A 25,206-nucleotide genomic window follows, 5' to 3' on the forward strand; every position below is an offset into this window, starting at 1 on the left:
ATCACAGACCTAATCACCTATTTTGCACATTACACTGTAAAACGGGAAGCCTGTTAGAACTTCCCCGGCACAATAGCAATCTTTTCACTGATGATGCCCAGTCATTAGTTTTTTGTCCCTGAGTCATCCTGGATATAATGAGCATTTTACTAGTCCACTCATTAGCTCATCTCCTTTAGTTTCTAAAGACCCGTTTGGGAATTATCCCACTGGAGTTTCAATGGCTGAGCATAAAAATGTACTTTCCAAAAGGAAGCCCAGTCCAACCCTCTGCGGTTACTCACTGTGCAATACAAGCAGAATATTTGGTGCTTTTTTTGTGGAACACTGTTCATGAGTAGGGTACCTTCCTTCTCTAACCTGAGACTAACTCACTACATCAGGAACCCAGGTTTCTATCTGGGTCTATGTGAGGTTCCACCTACCAAGTCAAAATCAGGATGAAGATCTGGGTCTTTTTCTGCCATCCTGTTTCATCTAAACTAACACTAAGTGTACCCAATCTAAAATCCCCAATTCTTCAGTCATGCCCAATAAGTTAAGCCCTGCAGGTTCCCAGAACAAAAAGGGTGGAACTTAAGAACCCCCTTATTTTCTTTTAGTGCCGCCCTATTTCTGGGAGGGGGACAGGACTTATTGAACATGCTCTACCCCTGGAGGTCAGTGAACAACAACCTAGAGGCTAGGCGGTGACGCACCTGCTTGAGCACACATAATACAATGTTTAAGGACCCAGGTTTGGGTTCAAACCCCTGGTTACCACCTATAAGGGGAAAGCTCCATGAGTTATCAAGCAATGATGCAGGTGTTTTCCTCCTCCACAGTTTCCTCTAGATTTCCTTCTGTCTCTACCCAACAAATTATATAGGAAATAATTTAAGAAAAAGAAAAAAATCTTTTACTCAATCTCTATAAGTTGGAGTTGGAGGGAAGATACTGGTAGGAAACAAAGCAATGACAGAAGGAAATGACACAGCCTATAAAACACCAGGATGTCCATTTCTGGCTTGCTGGTAACTGAGACTCAAATAGTTCACAGGCACCAGGGCAGGCTCCTCCCCACTTCCTACCTGTTCATCTCTGTCCAAGGACTGAACTACCACTGGATGTACCAAGGACATCAAGCAACAGCCAGTATCAGGACACCTCAGTGAGAGGGATGGAGAATTCCAGCAGAGACAAACTCTGAAGGGGTGGATGCGAGTGTCTGTTACTCAAAGGAGTTGAAGGCAGAAGGTGTTGTCAAGCAGTGAGTGATATGTAGAGAATAGGATGGGGTCACATAGAAGGAGTGAGATTATGTCATGAGGGTGGGGAGGAAGGTCCCTCTCGCAGATAACAACTGAGCTGAGCTGAGACCAGAGTGACCAGAAGATGCTGTGAGTGGCTCATGGGTGTGAGTAGTCACTCTCCCCTCACGTTAGCCTTTTCCCCAGAAGCCTTGTAGCTTTCTTGAAGCTGTTCTCTGCCCATGACATCCTTCAGCTTCTCCCCAGGGAGTCAGACATCTATCAGTGGATAGTGATCATATTCCACATCACTCACCTTGATACCTACACAATTCTGTCTTCCTCCTGAGTTCCTCTCTGCATTCCAGATCCCCACTTCTATTGCTGACCTGTGTGCCTGGTTTTCACATATTTTATGTTGTGCCATGATTAACACACCTCTGAAAATGCCTTTTCATTTTTGCACCCCAACACCTGCACACTGCAGGAAGCTAAGGTTCTGTAACTGGGGGGGTTGGGGTGAGGTGTGTGTATTTAATGCTGCAGGTAAAGCAGACTAGTTCTCTTGAGTCTCATCTTGCCCTGAAGGTCATTTAAAATTGACCTTATATACAACAGCCATCGACAAGCCATGGGACACAAGACAAGTATTGCAATAATTTTTAAGGCTAGTGGTGATAACTGTTTTCATAAGAGAACCATTTAGTGTTCCTGGGGCCTTTGGGGTTGAACTCACATGCATTCATTCTCAGGAGCCTATAAGGCAGGGGTTGGAGGGATACAGATCTGTAGATTCACAGAGCGGCATGTGTCACAGGACACAGAACAAAGGATCCAGGGTTGCCGATGCAATAGGTAAGCCTAATGGGTAAGTTTGACACAAACTTCCTAATATTTCACATACCAGGAACTGGACCATAGCATATGTGACACCAGCTTCCTACATTAGGGGCCAGCTCAGGAACCAATGACATAGCACTCACTGGTGAGGCTATGAGTTACAGGTGAGGCCGTGCCCTGACTCATTCCTCTCACAGATATCAAGAGGTGGGTGGGGGGCTGTGAGATTAAAATAGCACCCACAGCCACAATATGGCCCTGGTGGGCCCTGAACCCTAGAAGGTGCACAGGCAACGATCAGGTGGTTAGGCAGCAACCACACACTGGGGGCTTCTGGTCCACATCACCAACAAAGGTGCTCCCAGAATCCTACATGGGAGAATGGAAGGTACTGACCTCCTTTGGACACACAGTTGACCAGACGCAGGTCAGCCTGACTTGGGGGAGCCTTCCTACACAGGGCATGATCCTGAGCCCACCAGAATGGGTAAATACCACCACTTCATTAATCTCTGGCTCTATTGCTTCAATTCTAAGGGGCAGGATGGGACTCATCCCCATATCCTGGGTCTCCTAGCTATAGTGTCTGGGATTACCTGTTCCCAACATGGTTTTCTACTTCTTAAGTGGTCCATCCACCAACTCCCAGATGTCCTCCCATGGTCCCATCAAAGCTGTACCTGCTGACAGGAAAGCACTATGTACATCCCACTCACCCCCCATTTCTACCAGGACTCAAAATAAGCCACCACAGTGTTCTTTCCTATCTCAGTTCTTTAATGAAAACTCTCAGAAGTATAATGTTCTGCTAAAAGAGAAAATTGTCAGCCTGGCTTACTGCTCAATTATTTTTGAGTCACAAGGCTGGCCATCATGAGCTGAGCATAAAATCACCACTTTGGTAGGGGTGAATGTTATTATTTAGTTCACTATTACTTTCATTAATATTTGAAGAAATATTTTAAATTTATTTTATTAGTAATTTTTAAATTAGTATTTGAAAAAATGTCTAGAATTTTATTGTCATTTTTATTGGTGATGAAATGTTGTGGATTTTTTTTTAGTTTATAAACAAAAGCCATTTTTTTTGTTGTGGATTTTTGTCTATAGTTATTGGTGAGGAAAAACTCTTTTCTACTTACTTGCTTAGAAATGCTGCCTTTTGTGATTATGTTAAGTGTAATGAATAAGGGAGTGAAAACATCTCCTGGAAGGTTTCATCCACAAGTGGAATATAAAAAATTAAAATGAAATTACAAAAAAAATGTTCATAACTGTCAAGCTGATGCTTAAATTCTATAAAATAATGGTTACAGGAGAAAAAGGAGAGGGGTAGGGTTGAAGTGTTGTTTGGTGTAATGGTACTGGAACTTTGGTGGTAAGTTATATTTATTGAGAGAGAAAAAATGAGATGTGAAGCTATATTCCTAAAATATTACACTACTATAAACCAGTGATAAATCAAATTTCAAAAACAACAACAACAACCCTCCTTGCATAGGAAAACAATGTTGCTCCCTCCCTCCTGACCCAACAGACCCTCCAGTCTGTTGACATCCCACTGGAATTCTTCATTCTTCAATTCAGATACTATTTATTTCAGTGCTTTTATTTTTCCTTCTCCACCCCCTTTCTCCTTTTTTCAATTCTGAAAATGTTGGCTATTTAAATTATCTATAAAACGAAAAGGGAACATTGCCATATATGAAAGTGAAAGCTGAGTTGTAGTTTTATTTTCAAGTAGATCTAGAGGTAAATTACATGTCTGGTGGTGGGAAAGAAAAGAAAATCTGGTAACTGTCCTTTCCTTAGATCCCAGCATCTATTAAAAATATACATGTGGGGGCTGGGCAGTAGCACAGCAGATTAAGCACATATGGCACAAAGCGCAAGGGCCAGCTTAAGGATCCTGGTTAGAACTTCCAGCTCCCCACCTGCAGGGGATTCACTTCACAGGTGGTGAAGCAGGTTGACAGGTGTCTATCTTTCTCTTCCCTCTCTGTCTCCCCCTCCTCTCTTGATTTCTCTCTGTCCTACCCGACAATAACAACTACAACAAGCACAACAAGGTCAACAAAATGGGAAAGGAGGCCTCCAGGAGCAGTGGATTCACAGTGCAGGCACCAAGCCCCAGCAATAACCCTGGAGGCAAATATATATATATATATGACCCAAATCTTATATTTTAGCTCTCTATTTATTAGACATCTGTATACCTTGCTATCTTTCAGCCATCAGGTCCCAGATGCTACCATGACCACATCCTGACCTCCCTACACAGATGACCACATGGAAGTATCCAGAATCCTCATCTCTCCAGAGCCCTACCCTACGGGGAAAATATTCTGGACAGAACAGGCCTGTTTTAGGAATATGGGTCGACCAGGCAACTGCCCATATGTCAGCAGGCAGCAGTTACAGAAGCATGACACTCCATCCTTCAACATCCCAGAAGGAATTTTGGGTCCATTCTCCTAAAGGGGGAAATGTTGAGGGACAGGAGGTACCTGGAGGGTACCACCCAGAATATGGGAGTGGTGACAGGTGTGGCTTGGAAAGGTGGAGGTGGGGCTTGGGTCTTAAAAAGTTTGGCCTATGGGCTTCTCTCAGTCTCTCTGTCCAGGTTATCATGTGAGTATTAGTTTGGCTTCTCTCTCTCTGTCTAACTCTCTCTCTTTCTCTCTCTCACTCTCTTGCTCTCTCATGTCCTAATATGTGAATGTTCTCGATTTTCTGGAATAAAATTTAAAATTCCTGAAAAAAAATACATGTGGATACTGGGCAGTAGTATGGAAAAACCTCTTTCATGGGACAGATAGCAAGATCTCATATGTGCTATGAGTGTCTTCATAGAAACATGTCTTTTCTTTTTTTCCAGTTTCAGAGTTCAAATCTAGAAATGGCCTTTAAATTGTGTATAGGAAAACATACGTCATAAGGATAAAAGCAAGATTGAAGAGACTGAGGCAAAGAGCACATAACAGGTCAAACACAAATACTGATAAATACCCCAAATATACAACACAGTGGCCACAAGTAGTAGCTGCACTCTTAACTGCTCTAAACTTGTTGGTGGCCAAAGCAACAAGGAACACAATTATAAAATGTACATTCTCTTTAAGATACCAGCACATCAGCTGTTGCCTCGAAGATCCTGAAGACCCAGAAGACAGTTTCCATGGATCTCAAGGGCACCACTGGTGGTGATGACAGTTGGGAGAGATTCTAATAAATAGGTCAGGTCATACAGAACAGGCTCTAGGAATCTGTTTTTATAGAGTGTCCTGTTGATTCAGATATAGAACCAAAGAATGGATGGATAGACCAGACGATCAACCACTCTGCCCAGCTGTGTGCTCCTGCCATTTGCTGCTGTTTTCAGTATAGGCCAGGAGCATTCAGAGATCTGAGCCAGTTCTCCTCATCTGAGAAACAGCACTCACCCTCAAGTGTGTCATCTTGTACAGTCTCAAGAAATACTACCCACAAAGTATTCACAAGAAACTGCTACACAGAAGATACTGAATAGAGTATTTGCAATAACCATTAATAATAACCACTCTGCCACCCCCCCACCAAGGCAATCTTGGATGATGCCCGGTGACTGAATTTAAGTCACTCTGGATGCACTGGGCTTCCACCAGCACATACATATTAGGAGGAGAGACACTAGCAACCAGTCATCAATGGCCATGCCTAACTAGGCAATCCTAACCCCTTCCAATGAAGCCTTTACACTCTGCAAAGGAATGTTGTTGTTTTTTTTTTTCATAATTAAATGTCATCTTTTTCTGCTAAGCTCACAAATAGTATGGCTTCTGTATTTTCAGAACTCCATGTCACAGACACTGCACCAAGTCCCAGCTTCGGCAGAAAGAAGGAAATAGAGCTAATGCCAAGGGATCAGTCACCAGGTGATAAAGTTTTGTAGTCTCCATCTCTGTCCTTAAAAACATTGAGCATCCCCAGAGTCCTGTAGGACATGGGGAGAGAGCACAGGGTGCAAGCAGCAGCGTACAGTTCTTATTTTTATCTCAGAACTTGTGTTTTTGTGGAATCCTGAGTGGTAGCAGCCTGTTCTGGGCACAGTGGAACAAAGTGTGCAAATGTACAAAGGACCCACTGGAGGATCATTTAGCACTGCTGGTACTAACATGCTAAGTACCGATTCCTAATAAGTAGACAGTACTGAGCATTAATCAGACCTCCATGGGGGGTTAATAGAAGGTTTGGGCTTTGCTCAGACAGTACCTGTCCAGCTCCTAGTTATCCAGGCAAATTATACAACAGTCCCAAATCAGACCAAATAAGAACAATCTTTTCATTACCACCAAGTATGTCAACAATCCAACCCAACCTGCCAGCTCCCTTTAGGCCTCCAGGTACTGTTCATATGGCGGAATTCACTCATTCCTCACAGGAGAGCTCTGCCCCCCTGTAACAGCCTAGCCCTGCCACCACTAGCAGCAGTGGCACTGCCTCCTGCTGGGAATTTGCTTTGTGCATTTTAACAAGGAGGAAACTGGAACCTTCCACCTGACTCCAAGAGGAGGGAGGTACCATTTTGCAAATGGGAAGGAATTTCAGGGTGCCTGTTCCCTATGCTCAATGTCACAGGGCTGTAGTTTCGGTTTTATGCCTGACTACCTCTCTCCAAGCCTCAAGCTTGACTGGCCAAGAGCTGCTTCCTCAAAAGTCTCCTTCAAAACTCCTCCACATGATGGGGTCATTCTACATTACATTCCGCTGCCCCTGCCTGATATAGGCAAGGTGGACATTATACCCAGATGTCTAGTGTGGTGGGTAGAAGCCTGGAAGCACCCAGCAGAAGTTAAACCAGATTAAGAAATGGCAAATATGGGACTTAGATTAGGCAGCCCACAAAGCTTCCCCACGGTTCAGATCTGGAAGCTAAGGGAAGCCTCTATAAACTATACCTTCCCTAACCCCAGATGTGTGCCCTGGGATGACTAACTTAAATTTATGAAGGCTCAGTTGTCTCATCTGTGAAATAGGGAAGATAATACTACCGCTCTATCAGGTTCTCACAAGGGTTACATTATAAGAGGAAAAGATGGCTTCACTGCATTGAAAACTCACAGGTGCCCAGTGTACCCATTGCCTCTGTCTAAATGGAGGGACACACAGGACTGAAGCCCTCCAAGTAGGAGCTGAAGGTCTCTAACTCCCCACCAAATCACTGACCACCTGCGGCAGAGGGAATGGGCTCTCACATAGAAAGTGTCATCAGGGAGCTTTAATTCTCTAAGGGTGACCTCAGCTTGAGGGGTCCCAGAGCCAACACACAGGTGTGTATCATTGAAGTCAGGGAACAATGCTCTTTTCATTAAAAAAAAAATCCCCAAGTGTGCCCAAAAGGAAAAAAGAAAAACAGTAAAACCCCCAGCTGCACTTCAGGATACAGAGATGGCATGTTGCCATGGCAACTGAAGGCTAAATTATTCAGCAAGTGAGAGCAAAAGAAACTCCAGATGAGGCCAAACAAAGACAAAGGAGCCAATTAAACCATTTCTGTAGGGAAAATAAGCGGGCCAGCCAGAAGACTCTGTCTGACCCCTGGGATGTAATTTTTCAACTGCTGTTCTGTGTCCAATGCTGGATTTCTTTCTGTTTTTTTTTAATGTGGTGACAAATAACCAAACAGCTACTATGTTCTGGTCCAATATTTAAAATTAGTTACATATTCAGTGAGTAATGGGAGAATTCTAATCTAGGGCTATGTTTTGGTGCCTCTTAATTACGGAGCCTTTGAATTCTAGGGGTGAGCTTCTTGCTCACACCTCTCCTCTCACCGGAGCTCCCAACTTCTCTCAACCCGAGCACATGATATGTCGGTTGTAGTTTTTTTTTTTACTGTTTATTTATTTATTTATTTATTTTTCCTTTTGTTGCCTTTGTTGTTTTATTGTTGTAGTTATTATTGTTGTTGGATAGGACAGAGAGAAATGGAGAGAGGAGGGGAAGACGGAGATGGGAAGAGAAAGATAGACACCTGCAGACCTGCTTCACCGCCTGTGAAGTGACTCCCCTGCAGGTGGGGAGCCTAGGGCTCGAACCAGGACTCTTCTGTGGGTCCTTGCCCTTTGCGCCATGTGGTGTGCTTAACCTGCTGCCCTACCAACCGACTCCCTTGGTTGTAGTTTTTAACGACATACACTATATTGATTACTGCCATTTCTTTAACAAGTAAAAATTAGTTTATCAAACAGAAAATAATTACCAGTTGGCATGGTTAGGATACAACTGTGAAAATTTGATATTAAGTAAATACTCAGTAGAGAAGGATGTGTTGAGCAAGTATAAATTGTAAGAACCACGTTTCTTAAAAGTCACAGACTTTTGTCCTGGGGGTCACTGCTTGTATTTGTAAATAAAGTTTTATTTTTTTCCCTCCCCTTCCCTTTCAATTAAGTTTTATTGGTATAAGGTCACACTCATTCAGTGTGCAGATGGTAAAGTCATATAGTGACAGTTGTCCTTCTAAGTCCTCAATATCAAAACTAGCCACCACCTTGCCCTTCATAGAAAATGTCTAGCAGTGCCTGAAGTATGACTGACTATCTGAGGAACTTAATAATGTAAGATTTTTAAAGAAGATACACATATGGACAGTAGACATATGGAAAAATGCTCTATTTACCATTGGAGAAATACAAATTAAAATCACATTGAGATCCTACTTCACACCTGCAAGAATGGCCTACATTCCACCCCATCACCTGGGACCCTAGTCAGGGAGTCCTGGGATTCCCACACAGACACCATGAGCCTAGACCTCAAATAGATCCCTCTCTTCATTATCATTCGTCATCTCCATCAGAAACAACATAATGGACCCCTTTGGGGGCCCCCATAGGAACTTGCCCTTAATGTGGAACAACAGTAGTAGAGAATATTCTATCCTCTGAAGGGCGGTTGGACAACATACTCTATCTACCACCTGAAGAAGATGGGTCCTGAAATTGGTGCAACTCGGAATATTCCTACTCATGACCACAGAATACAAGTTTGGACCTACAGGGATGTAATGGTTACACAGGTTGAATATGGGGCCCAGATCAAATCGATGGGGGTTACAGTCAACAATATTTATACACTTTTCCCATATTAGGGAGCTACTCTCTTCCCTGATTGAGCTTTCTAGCCCTTTTTCCAGCCATGACATTATCTCCGCAGACAATAACTTGGGTCCACCTGCATGTCAGGCTCAGGAAAAAACTAGTAAAGTCATAGGCCCTTTGCAATATACCTAAAATAGACCTACTAGCTATTTCCAAAACAGAGACCTCAAATCTTCATCTGCAATATTCCAGCCTTTAGGTTCATGATTAGTCAACAATTTATATGGCTTTATGTGTTAATTTTTTAGCCACCAGGTCCCAGACGATACCATGATGCCAACCAGACTTCCCTGGGCAGACAACCCCACCAATGTGTCCTCAAGCTCTGCTTCTCTAGAGCTCTGCCCCACTAGGGAAAGAGAGAGAGGCTAGGAGTATGGATCAACTTGCCAATGCCCACATTCAGTGAGGAAGCAATTACAAAAGCCAGACCTCCCACCTTCTGCACCACATAATGACCCTGGGTCCAAACTCCCAGGGGGTTACAGAATAGGAAAGCTATCAAGGGAGGGAATGGGAGAGAGAGCTCTGGCGGTGGGAATTGTACCCCTCTTATCCTATGGTCTTGTTAGTGTTTCCATTTTATAAATAAATATATTATAAATAAATAAATAAAAGAATGGCCTATATCAATAGGAAATGATAAGTGCTGGTAAGAATGTGGAGAAAAAGAAACTCTTGTTACACTACTGGTGTGAATGCAAACCAGTGCAGCCCCTATTGAAAATAGTCCGAGAGTCCTTACATAAATAAAAATGAAAATACCTTATGATCCAGCAGTTATCACTTAAACATATAACAGCAGGACACAAAACATTAGTTCAGAAAAACATACACACCACTGTCTATATAACTGCATTGTTAATAATTGCCAAGAAGTGGAAGCAAGCTAAATGTCCATCGTGATAAAGAAATTCTGGGATATATATATATCCAATGAAATACCACTCTGCCATTAAAAACATGATATTGCAGTTTTGGGGGACAAATATATAAAACTAGAGGTTCGCAAATGATAGCTAGATTATGCTTAGTGAAGCAAACAAGTAGTTAAAGTACAGCCAGTGGATGTCTTCTTTAGCATAAGGAATATAGATGTGTTAAGGTATGTACGTACACACACACACACACACACACACATACAGACACACACAGTAGCCAAACTGTCTTTAAAATATTGTGAGATCTATGCAGATTATTGAAGGACACAGAACTCTGGCAGTGTGTGTGGTGTAGAAGTATATTTTTGTAATGTAATATTGTAAACAATTATTAATTTTTTTTAAGCCCAGAAGAAAAAGAGGATGACAGTAAAAGCTCCAGTAATGAGAGAAAGGAAGGAAAGAAAAAGGTAGGGAGGAGGAAGGAAGGTAACTAGGCAGGTAGAAAGAGAGGGAGGAAGTAAGGGAGGGAGGGAGAGGCTCAGGTGCCAAGGAGGTGGCTCAGTGGCACAGCATTTATGCTGAGTGTATGAGACCCTGAGCTTGATCTCTGGCACAGTATAAAAATGAGAGTATAAAAAACTGAGAGAGCAATGGCAGTAATGTAAAAAAATAAGGTGAAAATTGGACTGCTATGGTGTATTGCACCAAAGCAAAGTACTCTGGGCAAAGAGGAAGAGGAACGGGGTAGAGGGCCACTTGGGTTTTGGTGCATGATGATGGAAAAACACCTATGTGGGGGGAAAGAATGTCTTGCAGACACCTATCATGGGGAGATAAGAGGTTGTATCTGTGTCAACAACTGTCCTGTAAACCATTAACTCCGTCAATAGAGTGAAGAAAGATGAGAAAGAAAAAATGAGAATACCGGGGGCTGGGCAGTAACACACTGGGTTAAGCACAAGGACCAGTGTAAGGATACCAGTTCGAGCCCCTGGTTCCCCACCTACAGGGGGGTCACTTCACAGGAGATGAAGCATGTCTGCAGGTGTCTTCCCCCTCCTTTGTCTTTCTCTCCTCTCTCAATTTCTCTCTGTCCTAACCAACAACAGCAATAATGACAACAACATGGTAACAACAACACAACAACAACATGGAGAAAATGGCCTCTAGAAGCAGTGGATTCACAGTGCAGGCATCAAGCCCCAGGAGGCAAAAAAAAAAAAAAAGAATACCATAAACGATGGAGCTCTGTGTATTGGTCTTTCTCAGTAAAAAAGATATAGGAAAGACTTAGCACTTCAAGAGAAAGCAGGAACACAACGGGAAAGGAGCCCTGAGGAGGGAAAGTGGGCAGTCCATGAATTTGGTGGAGGATTAGAAGCCACAACTGGCACAGTGGTTCCTGCAACTATTAAGATGAAGACAGAACTGTGGCTGAGGTACACACAGAAGAAAACCAAAGGGTGGTGAACAGTGAAAATAAGGCTCATTCTCACTAGAAAGGAGACAGAAAAGCAAACCTCTTGGGGCTGCACAACCCACTAATGGGATGGTGACAGTGACCAGACAGTGGGCCCGGATAGGTGTAGGTGGGAATCAACACTGAACTGAAGCCTCACCTGGCTGGTGCTGAGAATACTAGGGCCCCAGGATGCCCACCCCCTCCAGGGAGAGACCTCTGGGAAATTCTCCAGGGGAAAACTGGGGGGTAGTGGAGAAGGAACTGTATATTTTAGTGTTGGTGCAAAAGCAACCATTTAGAATATAAAACCGAATCATCAACCACTGACAGTTGAGTACTGCACTCGAGTTATGGAATGACATCACAGAAGATGAGTTATCACAACCATTTGGAACATTGCAGGCTAGTCTCCAAAATATGGCTGAGTGATGCAAAACACAGCATACTAAAGGAGAAGGCAGGCATTATGTGTCTGTGTCTTTCATGTTTACACATGCAGAGAACTAAATTCTATGGTAGGGCAGATGGTGGTAACCTCTGGGGAGAAGTGGACGGCTGGGTCTGGGAGGTACATTGTGCATATCAATGGAGACGTTCTGTTCTCTAGGTTGGTTATTAAAATGTGGGGAGGGTTCTGTAAGTCATCACACCTAAAATATCTCAACGAATGTAAAAGCAACCAGCAAAGAGGTCACACTTTGTTAAGTGCATGATCCAGGTTCAAGCATGGGCCACCCTCACTGGAGAACTCTTTGGTCTCTGTCCCTGTCCTCCATCTGTCTCCATCTGAAAAGGTCAGTCTGGAGTGGTGAATCCCTGGCAACAACAAAGTAAGCAAATAAAAGCTTACATATGACAGAATGAGGCAAAGTCATTAAGTTCTAGCTAGAGACTTTCAAGGAGTTTTGAATTCTCTCTTTTGAAATGATATATATACTGTCCCCAGAGCTCAACTCTCTGTTGATTCAGTGCTGGGGATAGAACCCAGGTCCTCATGCAAGCAAGAACGTGCTATACGACTGAACCACCTCCATGATCCTTCTCTTAAAAAGAGGAGCAGCTTGCCTTAGTGCAATCCTACATGCACTTGCACGTGTATCTGGAACAAGTGAAAAACACTGAAAGTAACTGTGAAGATCTGGGACCGAGGTGACTTTCGCTTTTTTTTTTTTTCAACTTCAAAATGAATGTATTTGGAGATGAGTTTGAGTGTCACATTTATCTTCAGTTTTCCCATCAATAAGATATGGCAATAATCTCTACCTGACAGCTCACAAAGGAAATGAGTTCCAGTGCTGAGGTTATGAGATGTTATAAAATGGCAATCTCTGGATATCTTAACACTGAGTTTTCTCCTGAAGACCATCTTCCTATAGCCAAGTACCAAAGACCTCTTTTCTTGATTCCTAAATCAATTTCTAGTCAGCCTCTGATATTTGTGGTCTCAGATTCTGACAGTGACTCTGTTGCCTGTCTTCACAAACATCCCTTGAACAGATACTTCCCTACCCCCAGAGGTTCTGTTTCTCTGTTCTGGAGCATTCAAGGAACTTTTACCACCAATAGGTGTGTGTGTGTGTGTGTGTGTGTGTGTGTGTGTGTGTGTGTGTGTGTGTGTGTGTGTGTGTGTGCATGTGTGCGTGCGTGCGTGTGTGTGTAATGCAGCTGAGGAAGATGCTTTCTCCTGCTTGTGCTCTCACCTGTGTCTATTAACCCTGACTCTCCCTGTATCTCCCTGTATCTGTATCCCTGTATGTGTTTCCTTGTCATGGTTCAACTTTTCTCTGTAGATGCAGTGACCCTGACCCTGACTGTGGGACAAGCAGGCCTGACCACCTAGCACAGTTCTTTCCAAAGAACTGAAAGCTACTTCAGGGATGGACACTTGACTGGTTGCCTCAACCAAGGTCATTAATTTGAAGATGGCACATACTTATTCATTTGGCCCTGGTGATGGGTTCAGGAATGAATATGTGATGCAGACATGATCAATTAGTCCCTTCTATGTCCCTAAGTCAAGATGGCTGGTTCAGGAATAGGCACCTGACTCAAGGTAAACCAAAAAGGTTTGATTCTAGGGCTTTTCTCAGTTGGAAGACTTTCTCTTTCTGCTACTCCTGATATAAGTTTGCAGATTTCTGGCCAAGATGAAAAATGAGATGGCCAGCAAAAGAAATCACACCATGAAAAGCAGATCCAGGATAGTGAAAGAGATCAACTTCTGTCAGTGTTGTATGTAACCATCCCTGCAGCCCCATCTCAGTCCTAGTGCAGGGAGCATCTATATGATTCACATGGTACTCCACTGCCTTACAAACTGTCTGGGGCATTGCAGTTATGCCCCAAATAGCTGAATGAATAAGTAGACAAACCTGGTCTGTGTACTAGTGAAGAGAAAGGGGCAGATGTTTGCAGAGGAATGGAGGTGGCAGACAGAGGAGCAAGTGAGACCATCTCATCAAGTCTGCAGCAGGGGGACAGCAGGTTTTAGTAATGATATCTTTTCCCATGGCTTCTTATTTGAATTCAAGAACTCATTTAAAAAAGGAGAGGAACAAATTCTCTATTTAAAAACAAAAGCTACATAACCCACATAGAGCCTGAGTATCAGACTCCTGACTTAGTAGCTCTCATGGAGTAGGTCAAAGCAATTTTGATGGAAAAGAAAATAAATTTATCAGTCACACAGAGCTTTGACAATCTAGAAGTTTCCATCATTCTCTTCTAGGTCGGAAAGCTGATTCATTGGCAGAGTACAGAGTTTTCATATGCAAAGCCTTGCATAAAGCAGCAGATCAGCCAGTGTTTGCTATCTCTCTGAGTAAAAAGAAGAAAAATTAAATTTCTCTGAATGCTGAGATGGGAAGAAACAAGCCCACCTGACTGGAAGCTCTGATTCCCTCTCTTAAAAAAATTTTTTTTTTCTTAGTTCCTTCTCTTTCTCTGGCATGATTCTCTTGATGAGCCCAGGTTACATGCTCAGCAGACTGTGGTAAGTTTGGTGGCAGGAGATGCCAGTAACTACTGGGATGTGCAGGTGCTGGGCCCAAGGCTTAGCCACTTATGTTCTTATAAGGCAACCTAGAGAGTTGCCATTGCTTGGAAGCCACTATACTCCCACAATCCAATCCCCACTCACTGCCAAAGTGTCCTGTGTCAGGGAGCATGATCCATCCCAACAAACCATGTTGTCCTGTCTCAATACATGCTGGACCTTAGCCAGAGGATCTCAGTGATCCTCTAGGAGATCTGGTGGGAGAGGGGGTTGTCATAAAGTAATAGGTGCCAACTCACTGTTCTAGGTCACATCTGTACATAGATGGGATTGATCTGCATGCACACTATCCTTCCAACACACACAGACACACACAGCTGGCTGATGCCATGTATTGGCAGTTGCCAGGCTGGCACAACCTGTAGTAACTGAGGAACCCTGGAGGAGGAACCCTGGAGGAACCCTGGAGGAGGTGAGGTTTCAGACTGCTACAAGGACAAAACTTCTGCTGGAGTCTACATGCCACCACTTACTTGGAGAGTTTCATTTCAATCTGTTGCCGGATTTCCTGCCTCTCTTCATCTGTTCTCCTGGGGAAAATATTCCTGTCTTCCAGCTCTTGCTTGCTGGGCCGATTCCTCAGTTTCACCGCCAAGAGCTCCTTCTTGCATTTCCTTGGCAAAGTCCCTGAGAGAGCCATGGAAAAGAGAGAAGGGGTGACAAGAAAGAAGTTAATGAGGAACCCATTCAAAGAAGTCACCACCTACTAGGGGACAGAGGCAGGACCAGAGTGAGGGCAGGACTTATTAGCTGGCAGTGCCTCCAGCAGGAACCATGGGCAGCACAGGTAGAGAGATGTCACTAAGGTCCCCAATACATGGGCAATAAGCTCTTTGGGTGGGGGCCCATCACAAATCCCCAGGCCACCAGAGAAAGCTTCACTTGCAGTCCCAGGGTGATTATTAATGAACACTTACTTTCTTACCAAACTGCTTAAGTTTAGACCATGACTTACATGGTTAACATTTACAGCAATACTCCCACATTCCAGGAGTTAGGTGGGCCTTTTAGTTGCTAAAGGGCCCTCCTCAGGGTCTCCTCTGCCCCCTGCCCTCTTCTATCTGCTCTGTCTAGGGCTCTCTTCTTCCTCCAATGCTGGTTTGAACTCCCCCTTCAAAGAGCTCTAAATGAAACACCAATTTCTCATGCACACCAGCAACTGTTTCCTCTCTAAGCTCTTTCTTGCCCTGTTTTTTCTTTGCCACCAGAGTTTTTACTGGGGACTTCCTACCTGCACCACTCTATCACCCCAGAGCAGTGGACCTTGTTCATTCTTTCTCTCTCTCTCTATTTCTCTTTCTCCCTTTCTTTTTCTTAGATGTAGGGTTAGAGACAGAGAGGGACAGTGAGAGAAGAGACACCATAACACTGTTCTAGAACTTGTGAAGTTTCCCTTTTGCATAGTGCTCCCAGGTGGTGACCTGGGGCTTGAATTTGAGTCACCATGCATGCTAAGGTATGCACTCTCCTGGGATACCAGACCATATAGCTTGTTCTTTAATTATCTGCCTCATTCATGGACTTTAAATCAAGGATAGTTCTTGTCCAGGGCCCTAGAAGGGCCCACAGCTAACACAGAGGGTTATCAATAATACTATTTAGGGGAAATAGGTAGGATGATCCAGAGCCCAGCAGGATGAGAAGGAACTGGTATTCTACAAAAGCCAGTAAGGGAGGGGAACTGAGATGGGGGGGGGGGGGAGGATTTCCTGACACATACATCTCTCAAGAACACAAAATTTATGATTATTTCTGAGAAGAAATGGTCTTGACTGCCTTCAGGGCAACCAAGGGAATCATTCATCAGTACTCCAAGAAAGGGCATATCTGCTTCATCTAGCTCCCTGGGTATCAGAGCGCATACCTACCTCTGGCAACTTCACATGTTAGCTATTGGCTAATAACTGCAAAATCTGCCCCAGGTTGCAGGTTTGAAGGGTATGCTTTATACCAGGGCCTGGATTAATTCCTGGGGTGCGGGGTGAGGGGGTGGGTGCCAATTATCACCTACACTCAGCACTCCCACTACTACAGATGGAGGCAAACATTACTGAGGTAAAATAAGTCCCCAGAGAAATTTAACTCAGGAGATCTCTCACTCAGAATGTATACCTTACCAGGTATGAGGCCCCAGGTTTGAGCCCTAGCACCACCAGGGAGGACCTCAGTACTGGGGGAAGCGCTACAGCCAATGGAGTGATGTGGCCTTCTTTCCCTCTCATCTCTCTCCCTCTGTGTCTGCAATAAAAAGAAAAATTGCCCTGGGAGCAGTGCGATCATGCATAAGTGAGAACCTGGTGCCACAAAAAAAAAAAAAAAAAAATTAAAGATCATTTTAAGTGAGGGAGATGGGAACATGAATAAATCACTACATGAGCAAGTTAAGTCTCATCAACTTATTCATTCAACCTCTGTAGGAACAAATGACTACACAATAGGGACACTATCAAACATACAGGTGTAACAGGACATCTTAGCAGAACCCTGAGGTAAAGTACAGTACAAAGCACTGGATTCAGTTGAGGCATGTGTTTCTAATATGAACTAGCTTGCTGTTTTACAAATGGAATGACACCTCCAAAAATCCTTTCAGCAAGGACTCCAGCCTGAATTTGTTTTAATGGCTTTATAGATGGCTGAGGTCTTCTGTTACAAAATCACAAAAAGCCTAAAGGAGTCACATACATCTTTTAGTTGGTATTTACTGCATGTTCTTCTGGGGATTGAAAACTCAAGTTTTCAAAAAGACCTTTGGTGATGAGAGTGGTGGAGAAAAAAAAAACTATACTGTAAAGCTCTAAAGTAAAAAAAAAAAAAAAATATATATATGTATTTATATGAAAACTCAAGTAGTATTCATACATTGGAGAAGTGCCAAAGGTCTTGGGACAAATCCTATGTAAATATCCAGGGTCTAAATGTATGGCCAGAAATGGTGGTCTTTTTTTTTTTTTTTCAGAAAACTATAATATTCTGAACCATATAACTATGATAAATATGGTTTAATCTTTTTAGTTTTTGACAGTTTTTAAACTGACTTCAAATGTTTGTCATTATATACTTTTAGTATTAGTTCTTGACAGAAAGATCCTTTCATCAGAAATTCCTGGATAAAAATGAGAATTCATTCCACATGAAAACTCTATACTAAGAGCAAGGTTGTCTTTTTTTTTTTTTTTTTTTTTTTTACCAGAGCACTATTCAGCTCTCTGGCTTATGGTGTTACCAGGGATCGAGCCCAGGACATCGGAACATCAGAACATCGAAATTTAGAAAACTGGAAAACAGACAAACCAAAAAAAAAAAAAAGTTGGTTGCATAAACCTCTGTGGGCGCATATGAACACACAGTAGGTTCACTATAAAACATGGCATCAGATGTTACCAGGTTTTGCTACTAAAATGTCAATAAAGGAAACTTCCAGGTGAATGCATTAAAATACAGATTTTACATGAACTTAAGTGATATTTACACTAATGATAGACTGAATCTACACATGGGTATGTCCAAGGTAGCTGACATTCAACAGGGTGTACAATTGAGAAATGGATGCTAGGAAGCCCTTGTGTTCTGTCTGAGTGTAGGAAGCAAGCAACCCTTCCTCCCAGATGCCCCCAGGAACACTTGTTCTCCCATCCCCCAATCCAGAATCCCACTTTGAGAAGACTGTCTCCCAAAGCAATTGGGACAAGCACATTAAAATACTGTCCACAAAAAGGATATCTACTCAGCTTTATAACTGATAGTAAGAAATCAAGTAAAATCTTAATCTCCAACAAGAAGACTCTTGTAAATCTGTGGCACACCTGTGCCTGGTGAACATTGCATGCCTTGAAATCTGGTATATGTACTACCAAAAGCCAAATGCTATTTGTGATTTATCACTACGAAGCTTGTAGAAAACATATGCATATGTGACCGTCAATTTTGTAAGCACACATTCTACAAATCAGTAGAGAAATGCCAGGAATTGATCATTTTACCTATTTTTTTATTAGTTATATTTTATAGCAAATCTTCTTTTAGTAAAAATCATAATTTAAAATGTGAAAGATTCATAAATCTGAAGAGAAATCCAGACTATAATAAAAGTAAACACTGTCAGTGACAGCTAAAGCAGTGGGGAAAAGAAATTCCCCTCCATGAAAGCAACAAAATAAAGTGGACAAGAGAGAAAACCCACATCACAGAGCTCACGAGCCTTGTCATGAGTATATCCAGGTTCTAGCCCGACCCCCATATGGGAGTGCCATGTCACTGGGCAAAACTCTGGTGCTATGGTGTGCTTCTCCATCTCGCTTTGTCTCCCTCACTTTCTTTCTGAAAGAAAAAGCACTCTAGCAGCAATGCAACCACACATGTGTGTAAGGTCCTGGCTCCACAAAAAGTGAAAAAAATAAAAATAAAAAAGATAAACATGGTCATGCTTGACCTTCTCAGAACTCTTACTGAGAGGGTTATAACAACACAGGGAATCTTTATTCAAGGAAAATGATTGAATCCAGGTGATTATGTGTGACTGTCCAGTTTTCTAGAAGTCTGAGGCTGGCTGATCTCCACACTCTGAAAGCAGCAATAAATGAAATTCAGTCACAAATCACCATGCTATTTGTCTTGTCTCCTGGTTTCTTTTCCTTTTTTTTTTTTTTCCTATCTCCTGGTTTCTGAAGTCCGTACTTGGAAGCTGTCTGTTGATCTGACTCAAGGTGACACAGGATTAAATGTCTTTGTAGATATAATATTTTCTGTCTAAGTGTAAGACTTTGGTGCTGCTCACTACCCTATAAAGGTATTTATTGGCAATGCCAAGGTAAATTCAATAAACAGACTCAAAATTAAGTTACTTGAAGGTGGGACTATTGCTACCAAATCCAGTTCAACTCTGAGAAACGTTAGGGTGCTGTTTCTTTACACAGTAGACAAACTGGGTTTAAGAAGATAAGATGAGAACTCCACCTGCTCCCCAGGCACCGTAATGACCTATGGTGGCTGATCTCTGGCTCCACTGCCATGCAGAAGGCAGTCATCTATGACCTACACAGACACCTGAAGGTGCCCCTGGGCCCATCCCATATATGCCTACACCTCTCAGGTGAAGAGGTTATATGCCTTGAGAAAAGGATGCCATGGGGAATTGTAGGCCACACTCTCTTCTAATGAAAGTCACTTCACTTTCTTTTCATAGTTTCATGCAAGCCTGAGATCTTCATCCCAGGGTTCTTCCTCACAGCCAACTATGTGGTTCCTCATCATACCTTCCCTTAGAAATGTGATGCAGGGAAACAATTACAGAAGTCAGAACTTCTACCTTCTGCAACCCACAACGACCCTGGGTCCATACACCCAGAAAGATAATGGGGAAGCTATCAGGGGAGGGGATGGGATATGGAGACCGGGTTGTGGGAATTGTGTGGAGCTGTACCCCTCTTATCCTATGGTTCTGTTAATGTCTCCTTTCTTAAATAAAAAAAAAAAAAAGAAAGAAATGTGATGCATCCCAAAATTACTCATCAAAGCCAAACGTAAGTACTGCCTTATCTCCTCTGTCTCGTAATACTATGGCCACTCACAAATGGCTAGAAACTTTCTCTGTAGCCACAGCTTTTTGCAATTCCAGGTCTGTATGTACAGATTCCTGTATCATGTCTCTACGTGGTCCCTACTTGGCCATTTTCTTGTTGTCTTATAGCTAAGTTAAATGACAGAGCTGACCCATACCTTAACCCTAGCATGCTCACACTAAACCCCGACACTCATCAAATGTTCAGTTGCTTGTGGTACTATCTATAGAGCATACCTTAGTCCAAAGAACAGAACATGAGCACCTTGACCTTACTGAGCTATCCAGGGAAGGGAGGAGCATGTGAAAAGTCCACCTAAGAACAACATGGAACAGAATATATGCTTCCATTAGCACATGGTCAACATACTCAATAATTACTTATCTTCACTACACTCAGTACCTGAACTGGAAAACATATTGCCTCAATCTGGTAAGCTTACCCACTGGGAAGATACTGTCATATTCCTCTTCCCCACCATCCCACACATTACAAAGTAAGCAAGGTTCTGCTGAGTTACATAGTTCTAGACAGAATAAGTAAACCACCCAATACAGACATGTCTAGAAAGGGTTTCTGAAGCAGCATCTGAGCTGAAATATAAAAGGTGGATTCCCATCTGGAACAAATGATGCCTGAGGTTTAGATTTATTTCATAAAATCGATACACTGTGAAACCTTGTCTCAGCCTCAAAAGGAAAAAGGAAAACATCAGTCGCTGCCTCTGACCAGCATGGAGGGACATGGGTTGCATTCCCATTCCCACTCAAAAAGAAAACTATACAGAGCATTTGTTTACAGGTCAGTGGAAAGGACAGTGATTCTTGAAAGAGAGGAATCAAAGAGTGAGTGCTATGATTCCCAGCGAGATATTTTCCTTTTAAAATAAAGTGAGAATTGTGATGTCTGGAGTGATTCTAGGCGGTGGACTGCAGAGAAGAACTACGGAGAACTTGGAAAATTCTCTGCATAAAAGAGATAAAGACTGAAAAAAAAAGAGATAAAGACTGGAGGCCAAGAAGACACCAAGGGGAACAAAAAGAGTTTACTAAAAAGAAAGTTTAGAAAGAATAAACTAATAGAGAGACATGTCACATAAACATAACACAGATGTCTATGGACATTAAGTGAGATAAAGGAAGAGAGGGAGATGTACCAATAATATTAAAGTGACAAATCAGAGGAGTGACACCTGTGCCCAAGTTTACACAAACTACCAAAATTTGCCCAAGAGGAAATATATAATAAGGGTAGGTCTATAACTAGTAACAAAACAGAATTGCTATATAACATCTCATCCCTGTATTAAAAAATCCCTTACAACCAAATGAGTACATTGATAAATTCCACTGAACATGCTAAGGAATTAGAGATAACAATTCTATACAAATAATTTCAGAAAATTGAGAGGAGAGTACATAAAAACTCAAGTCAGTGAAACTAGAACATATTGTGATGTTGAAATCAGAAAAGATATTTAAAGAAGACCATAATATTCCTTTCACGAACACTCAGATAAAAAAAAAAAAGGAAAGAGGGGGGTTAAGCGCACGCAAGGACCGGCGGAAGGATCCAGGTTCGGATCCGGGTTCGAGCCTCCAGCTCCCCACCTGCAGGGGAGTCGCTTCACAGATGGTGAAGCAGGTCTGCAGGTGTCTATTTTTCTCTCCCCCTCTCTGTCTTCTCCTGCTCTCTTCATTTCTCTGTCTTATCCAACAACAACGGCAACAATAATAGTAACAACAATACCGATAACAAGGGCATCAAAGGGGAAAAATGGCCTATAGGAGCAGTGGATTCATAGTGCAGGCACTGAGCCCCAGCAATAACCCTGGAGGCAAAAAACAAACAAACAAAAAAACTGGAAAGAATACACCAGTTTCCAGTGGAGGGGATGGGACACAGAACTCTGTTGGTGGGAACTATATGGAATTATACCCTGTTATCTTAAAATCTTATTAATCATTATTAAATCACTAGTAAAAAACTAAAAAATAAAATTAACAGGGGCCAGGCAGTGGTGCACCTGGTTAAGTGCACACATTACAGTGCACAAGAACCCAGGATCAAGCCCCTGATCCCCACCTGCAGGGGGAAAGCTTCATGACTGGAGGCAGAGCTGCAGGTGTCTCTATCTCTCTCCTTCTCTATCCCTCCACTCTAAACTTATCTGTCTCTAATAAATAAATATTAAAAAATTTAGCAAACCAAAATCAACTTTCACAAAAATGCTAATTAATATACCTCGACCAACTAGAGTTTATTGCAAGAGTAGTCTACCTTTTGAAAAGCAATGGTGTAATCCACCAATTAACAACCTAAGATAAAAATAAAGCCAGGTGATGATTTCAGTAGACTGACTACCCTTTACCCTTTGGACCACTGGTCCTGACTGGCACCACTGAAAGTAATTTACTGGGCTCCACCCTGCACTCCTAGGGGTCTACCAGTGAATTAAGGAGGGGGAAATGAAACTTAAGGAGATGTGAACCACATGAGTCATAGCCTAAAGCTAGATAACAGCCTTTTTGCTCAGAGAAACACAGTCAGTTCTCAAATAACATCATTTCAGATGTCTTTCCATTATACATTGATGAAGGAAAGAGAAAAAGAAAAACATTGAGCAAAACAATACTTCTTATGTGTCATTTCACTTAAAGCTGATTTTTCCAAGAATGTACTGAACACTTTAAGCAGGGCCTTAACTGCATCCCCACCCCCACCCCACCCCAGCTAACAACACAATGCATATGGATTACAAACAACTTCATCCCAATAGCGGTCCCTACTGAGAGAAAAAGATGCCCTTTCCCAGACAGTCTTATTTCAAGGAGAAACCACTCTTAAATATCTACTTTCAGACATACTTTTATATGACTAACAACTCAAAGACTTCCACTTAAGCACTATGCATTACAAAACTGGGGTTGTACTATGTCATACTACTCACTGCATCCTGCAACATGATGATTCCAAATCAGTTAGGATGAAGTGATCTAGTTCCTTCCCTCCAGGGCATGTCCCCAGCCCTTCAGTATAGATGTCAAGGAATTTCATCCCCTACTGACCTACCCCAGCAAAAGTAAACACAGCCTGGTCACTCCTGGTTCTTTTTACCAAAGGCATTGGATCTATCCTCATTCCTGCATTTCCCTCCCCCATACAAAAGATTCCTGTCAGTTTGATTCCTGGGGAAAAAAAGGGGGAGAAATTCTGGAAGAAGCTATTGCTCATTTTAGGCTTTGAAAGCTTCCCCTTTCACTATTCCAGCCCCTACCATTGGCTCACTCCTGCTTCCAAGACTACTGTACAGTCTCAGGTAGTTGCTTAAGGAAAAAAAGAAAGAAAAAAAAAAGAAAGAGGGAAGAAAGAAAGAAAGATAAAAAGAAAGAGAGAAATGCAAATGTGTATAAATAGGAACACATGGCTGTGAAGACTGGAGTTAAAAATAAGCTCGCCTTGAGAAATCTTTTTCTCAATTAGCCAGCACACTGGAATTTATCCTAGGATGTAATTACAAAGATGCACACCGGCATGGCTATGAGATGAGGATCTTTCTGTCACTAATACTGCCATTCCCCATTACACCAGCAAACCTGGAGGCCTGGCAGACTCAGACTGCATGAGTTACTGTGCATGAGCTTTGGCATCTGAATGAAGGAGAAGCAAGAGGGGCAGGTGCCACCGAGAGAAGGATGGCAAAGATTCCCCCTCCTGCCTCAGCCTGGCCCATATCCCTGTCTGAGAAGAGACTTGGAGCCCTACTTGGCACAGAATGATGTTATGGGGGCATTTCTAATCCACTGCAAATTTTCTTTTTAAGTGTTATACTTGCTAATTCTATTTGCATTTGGTTTCCTTATATAGTCTGTTACTCTTAGATTCTCCATCTGTTCACTCATGATGATTGCCTTGTCTTTGTAAGACCCTGAACAAACTGACATTAACTACAAGTCTATTTTGGTTTGAGACACAATCCTTTTTGCCAGCAGATGGTTTTCTCTCAAGGTGTGGTGCTTCTGGAGTCTCATCATGAATGTCACTACATTCATGGTAATGCCCTTACTGTCTGGGCTGGATAGACCCTCACACCTGTTGTATCTCCTGGAATTGTACTGGCACAGATGCATCTCAGCCCTCAGTCAAATGAATCTCCACATACATTTCTGGGCACCACCATTATACAGTTCCCTTTATTTCCAATGCCCTCTTCTACATTAGCAGAGAGAATTGCAACATCCACTTCCCCACCAAAGGGAGACCACCACTCTGCTTGAAGACATCAGCCCTACATCCAGCAAAGAAGGATGCCCCAGGTGGACAGTGAAGTGTGATGTTCAGTTCTGGTGTCCCTCACTCTTTCAGGACTGAGCCCTGCACTTCATTTCAGGTCAGTGTCTTTATTGGTGGACTATGTTGTGCTCAGTTTCACAGTAGTTGTGGTGGGAGGATACTAGCCATTGCTCCATCAAGGCCAGAAAGTAATGTGACATAAACACTGACCCCACCTCTCAGCTTGGAGGGCAAGGATTCTCTCCCACCTAGTCCCTCCACTTGCTACATGCCTGACATACAGTGTTTGACTAATATTTTCTAAATGAGTACATGTGCGTGTGACAGGTGGCAGAGTGGGAAGAGGAGGATGGGAGAGGAGGGTATTGTTGTGACCGGAGCGTCTGGAGATGGTTAGGACATTAACTGAAAGCTGGTCCCAATGTATACAAGCAAGTTTTCTAGTCCAGGAGACAATGGTGACTTAGACTCTGATGTTAGGAGACAATGAAGTCTCTACGGGTCCCCAACAGTGGGCAAAGATAAGCCTAGGGCTCTAGCCTCTGACAGCTCTTGGAGCCTGTCCACATATAGGGAAAAGCTGTGAATACAGCACATGGGAATGAGCCTGGACAGCAGAGCTGGTGGAGGTGAGAGACCTTTCCTAACCACATTAGGGGCCAGAGGAGCCCAAGTTTTGGCAGTCAGTGAATAGAGGAAGCCAGGGAGGGGGAGAAGCTCCCCAGGCTGTCAGCCTCTGC

The 25,206-nt window shown here is 42.8% G+C and overlaps 1 protein-coding gene across 6 annotated transcripts in view; it reads right to left on the minus strand.

Moving 5' to 3' along the window:
* PHACTR3 (phosphatase and actin regulator 3) overlaps positions 1-25,206 on the minus strand; it is a 304,918-nt gene that overhangs the window by 39,533 nt on the left and 240,179 nt on the right. For 5 of the 6 annotated variants that reach the window (XR_009547169.1, XR_009547208.1, XM_060180936.1 and 2 more), the window contains one exon: positions 15,086-15,239. Coding sequence is in view for 3 of the 6 variants with exons in the window: in XM_060180936.1 (XP_060036919.1) it covers positions 15,086-15,239 (154 nt within the window). In the remaining 3 variants the exon portion in view is untranslated. Of the gene's footprint in view, positions 1-15,085; positions 15,240-25,206 lie in introns of those variants that run through there. The other variant, XM_060181083.1, reaches the window with a different exon arrangement.

This window comes from Erinaceus europaeus, chromosome 1 (genome assembly GCF_950295315.1).
Source record: "Erinaceus europaeus chromosome 1, mEriEur2.1, whole genome shotgun sequence".
NCBI classification, from domain to species: Eukaryota; Metazoa; Chordata; class Mammalia; order Eulipotyphla; family Erinaceidae; genus Erinaceus; species Erinaceus europaeus.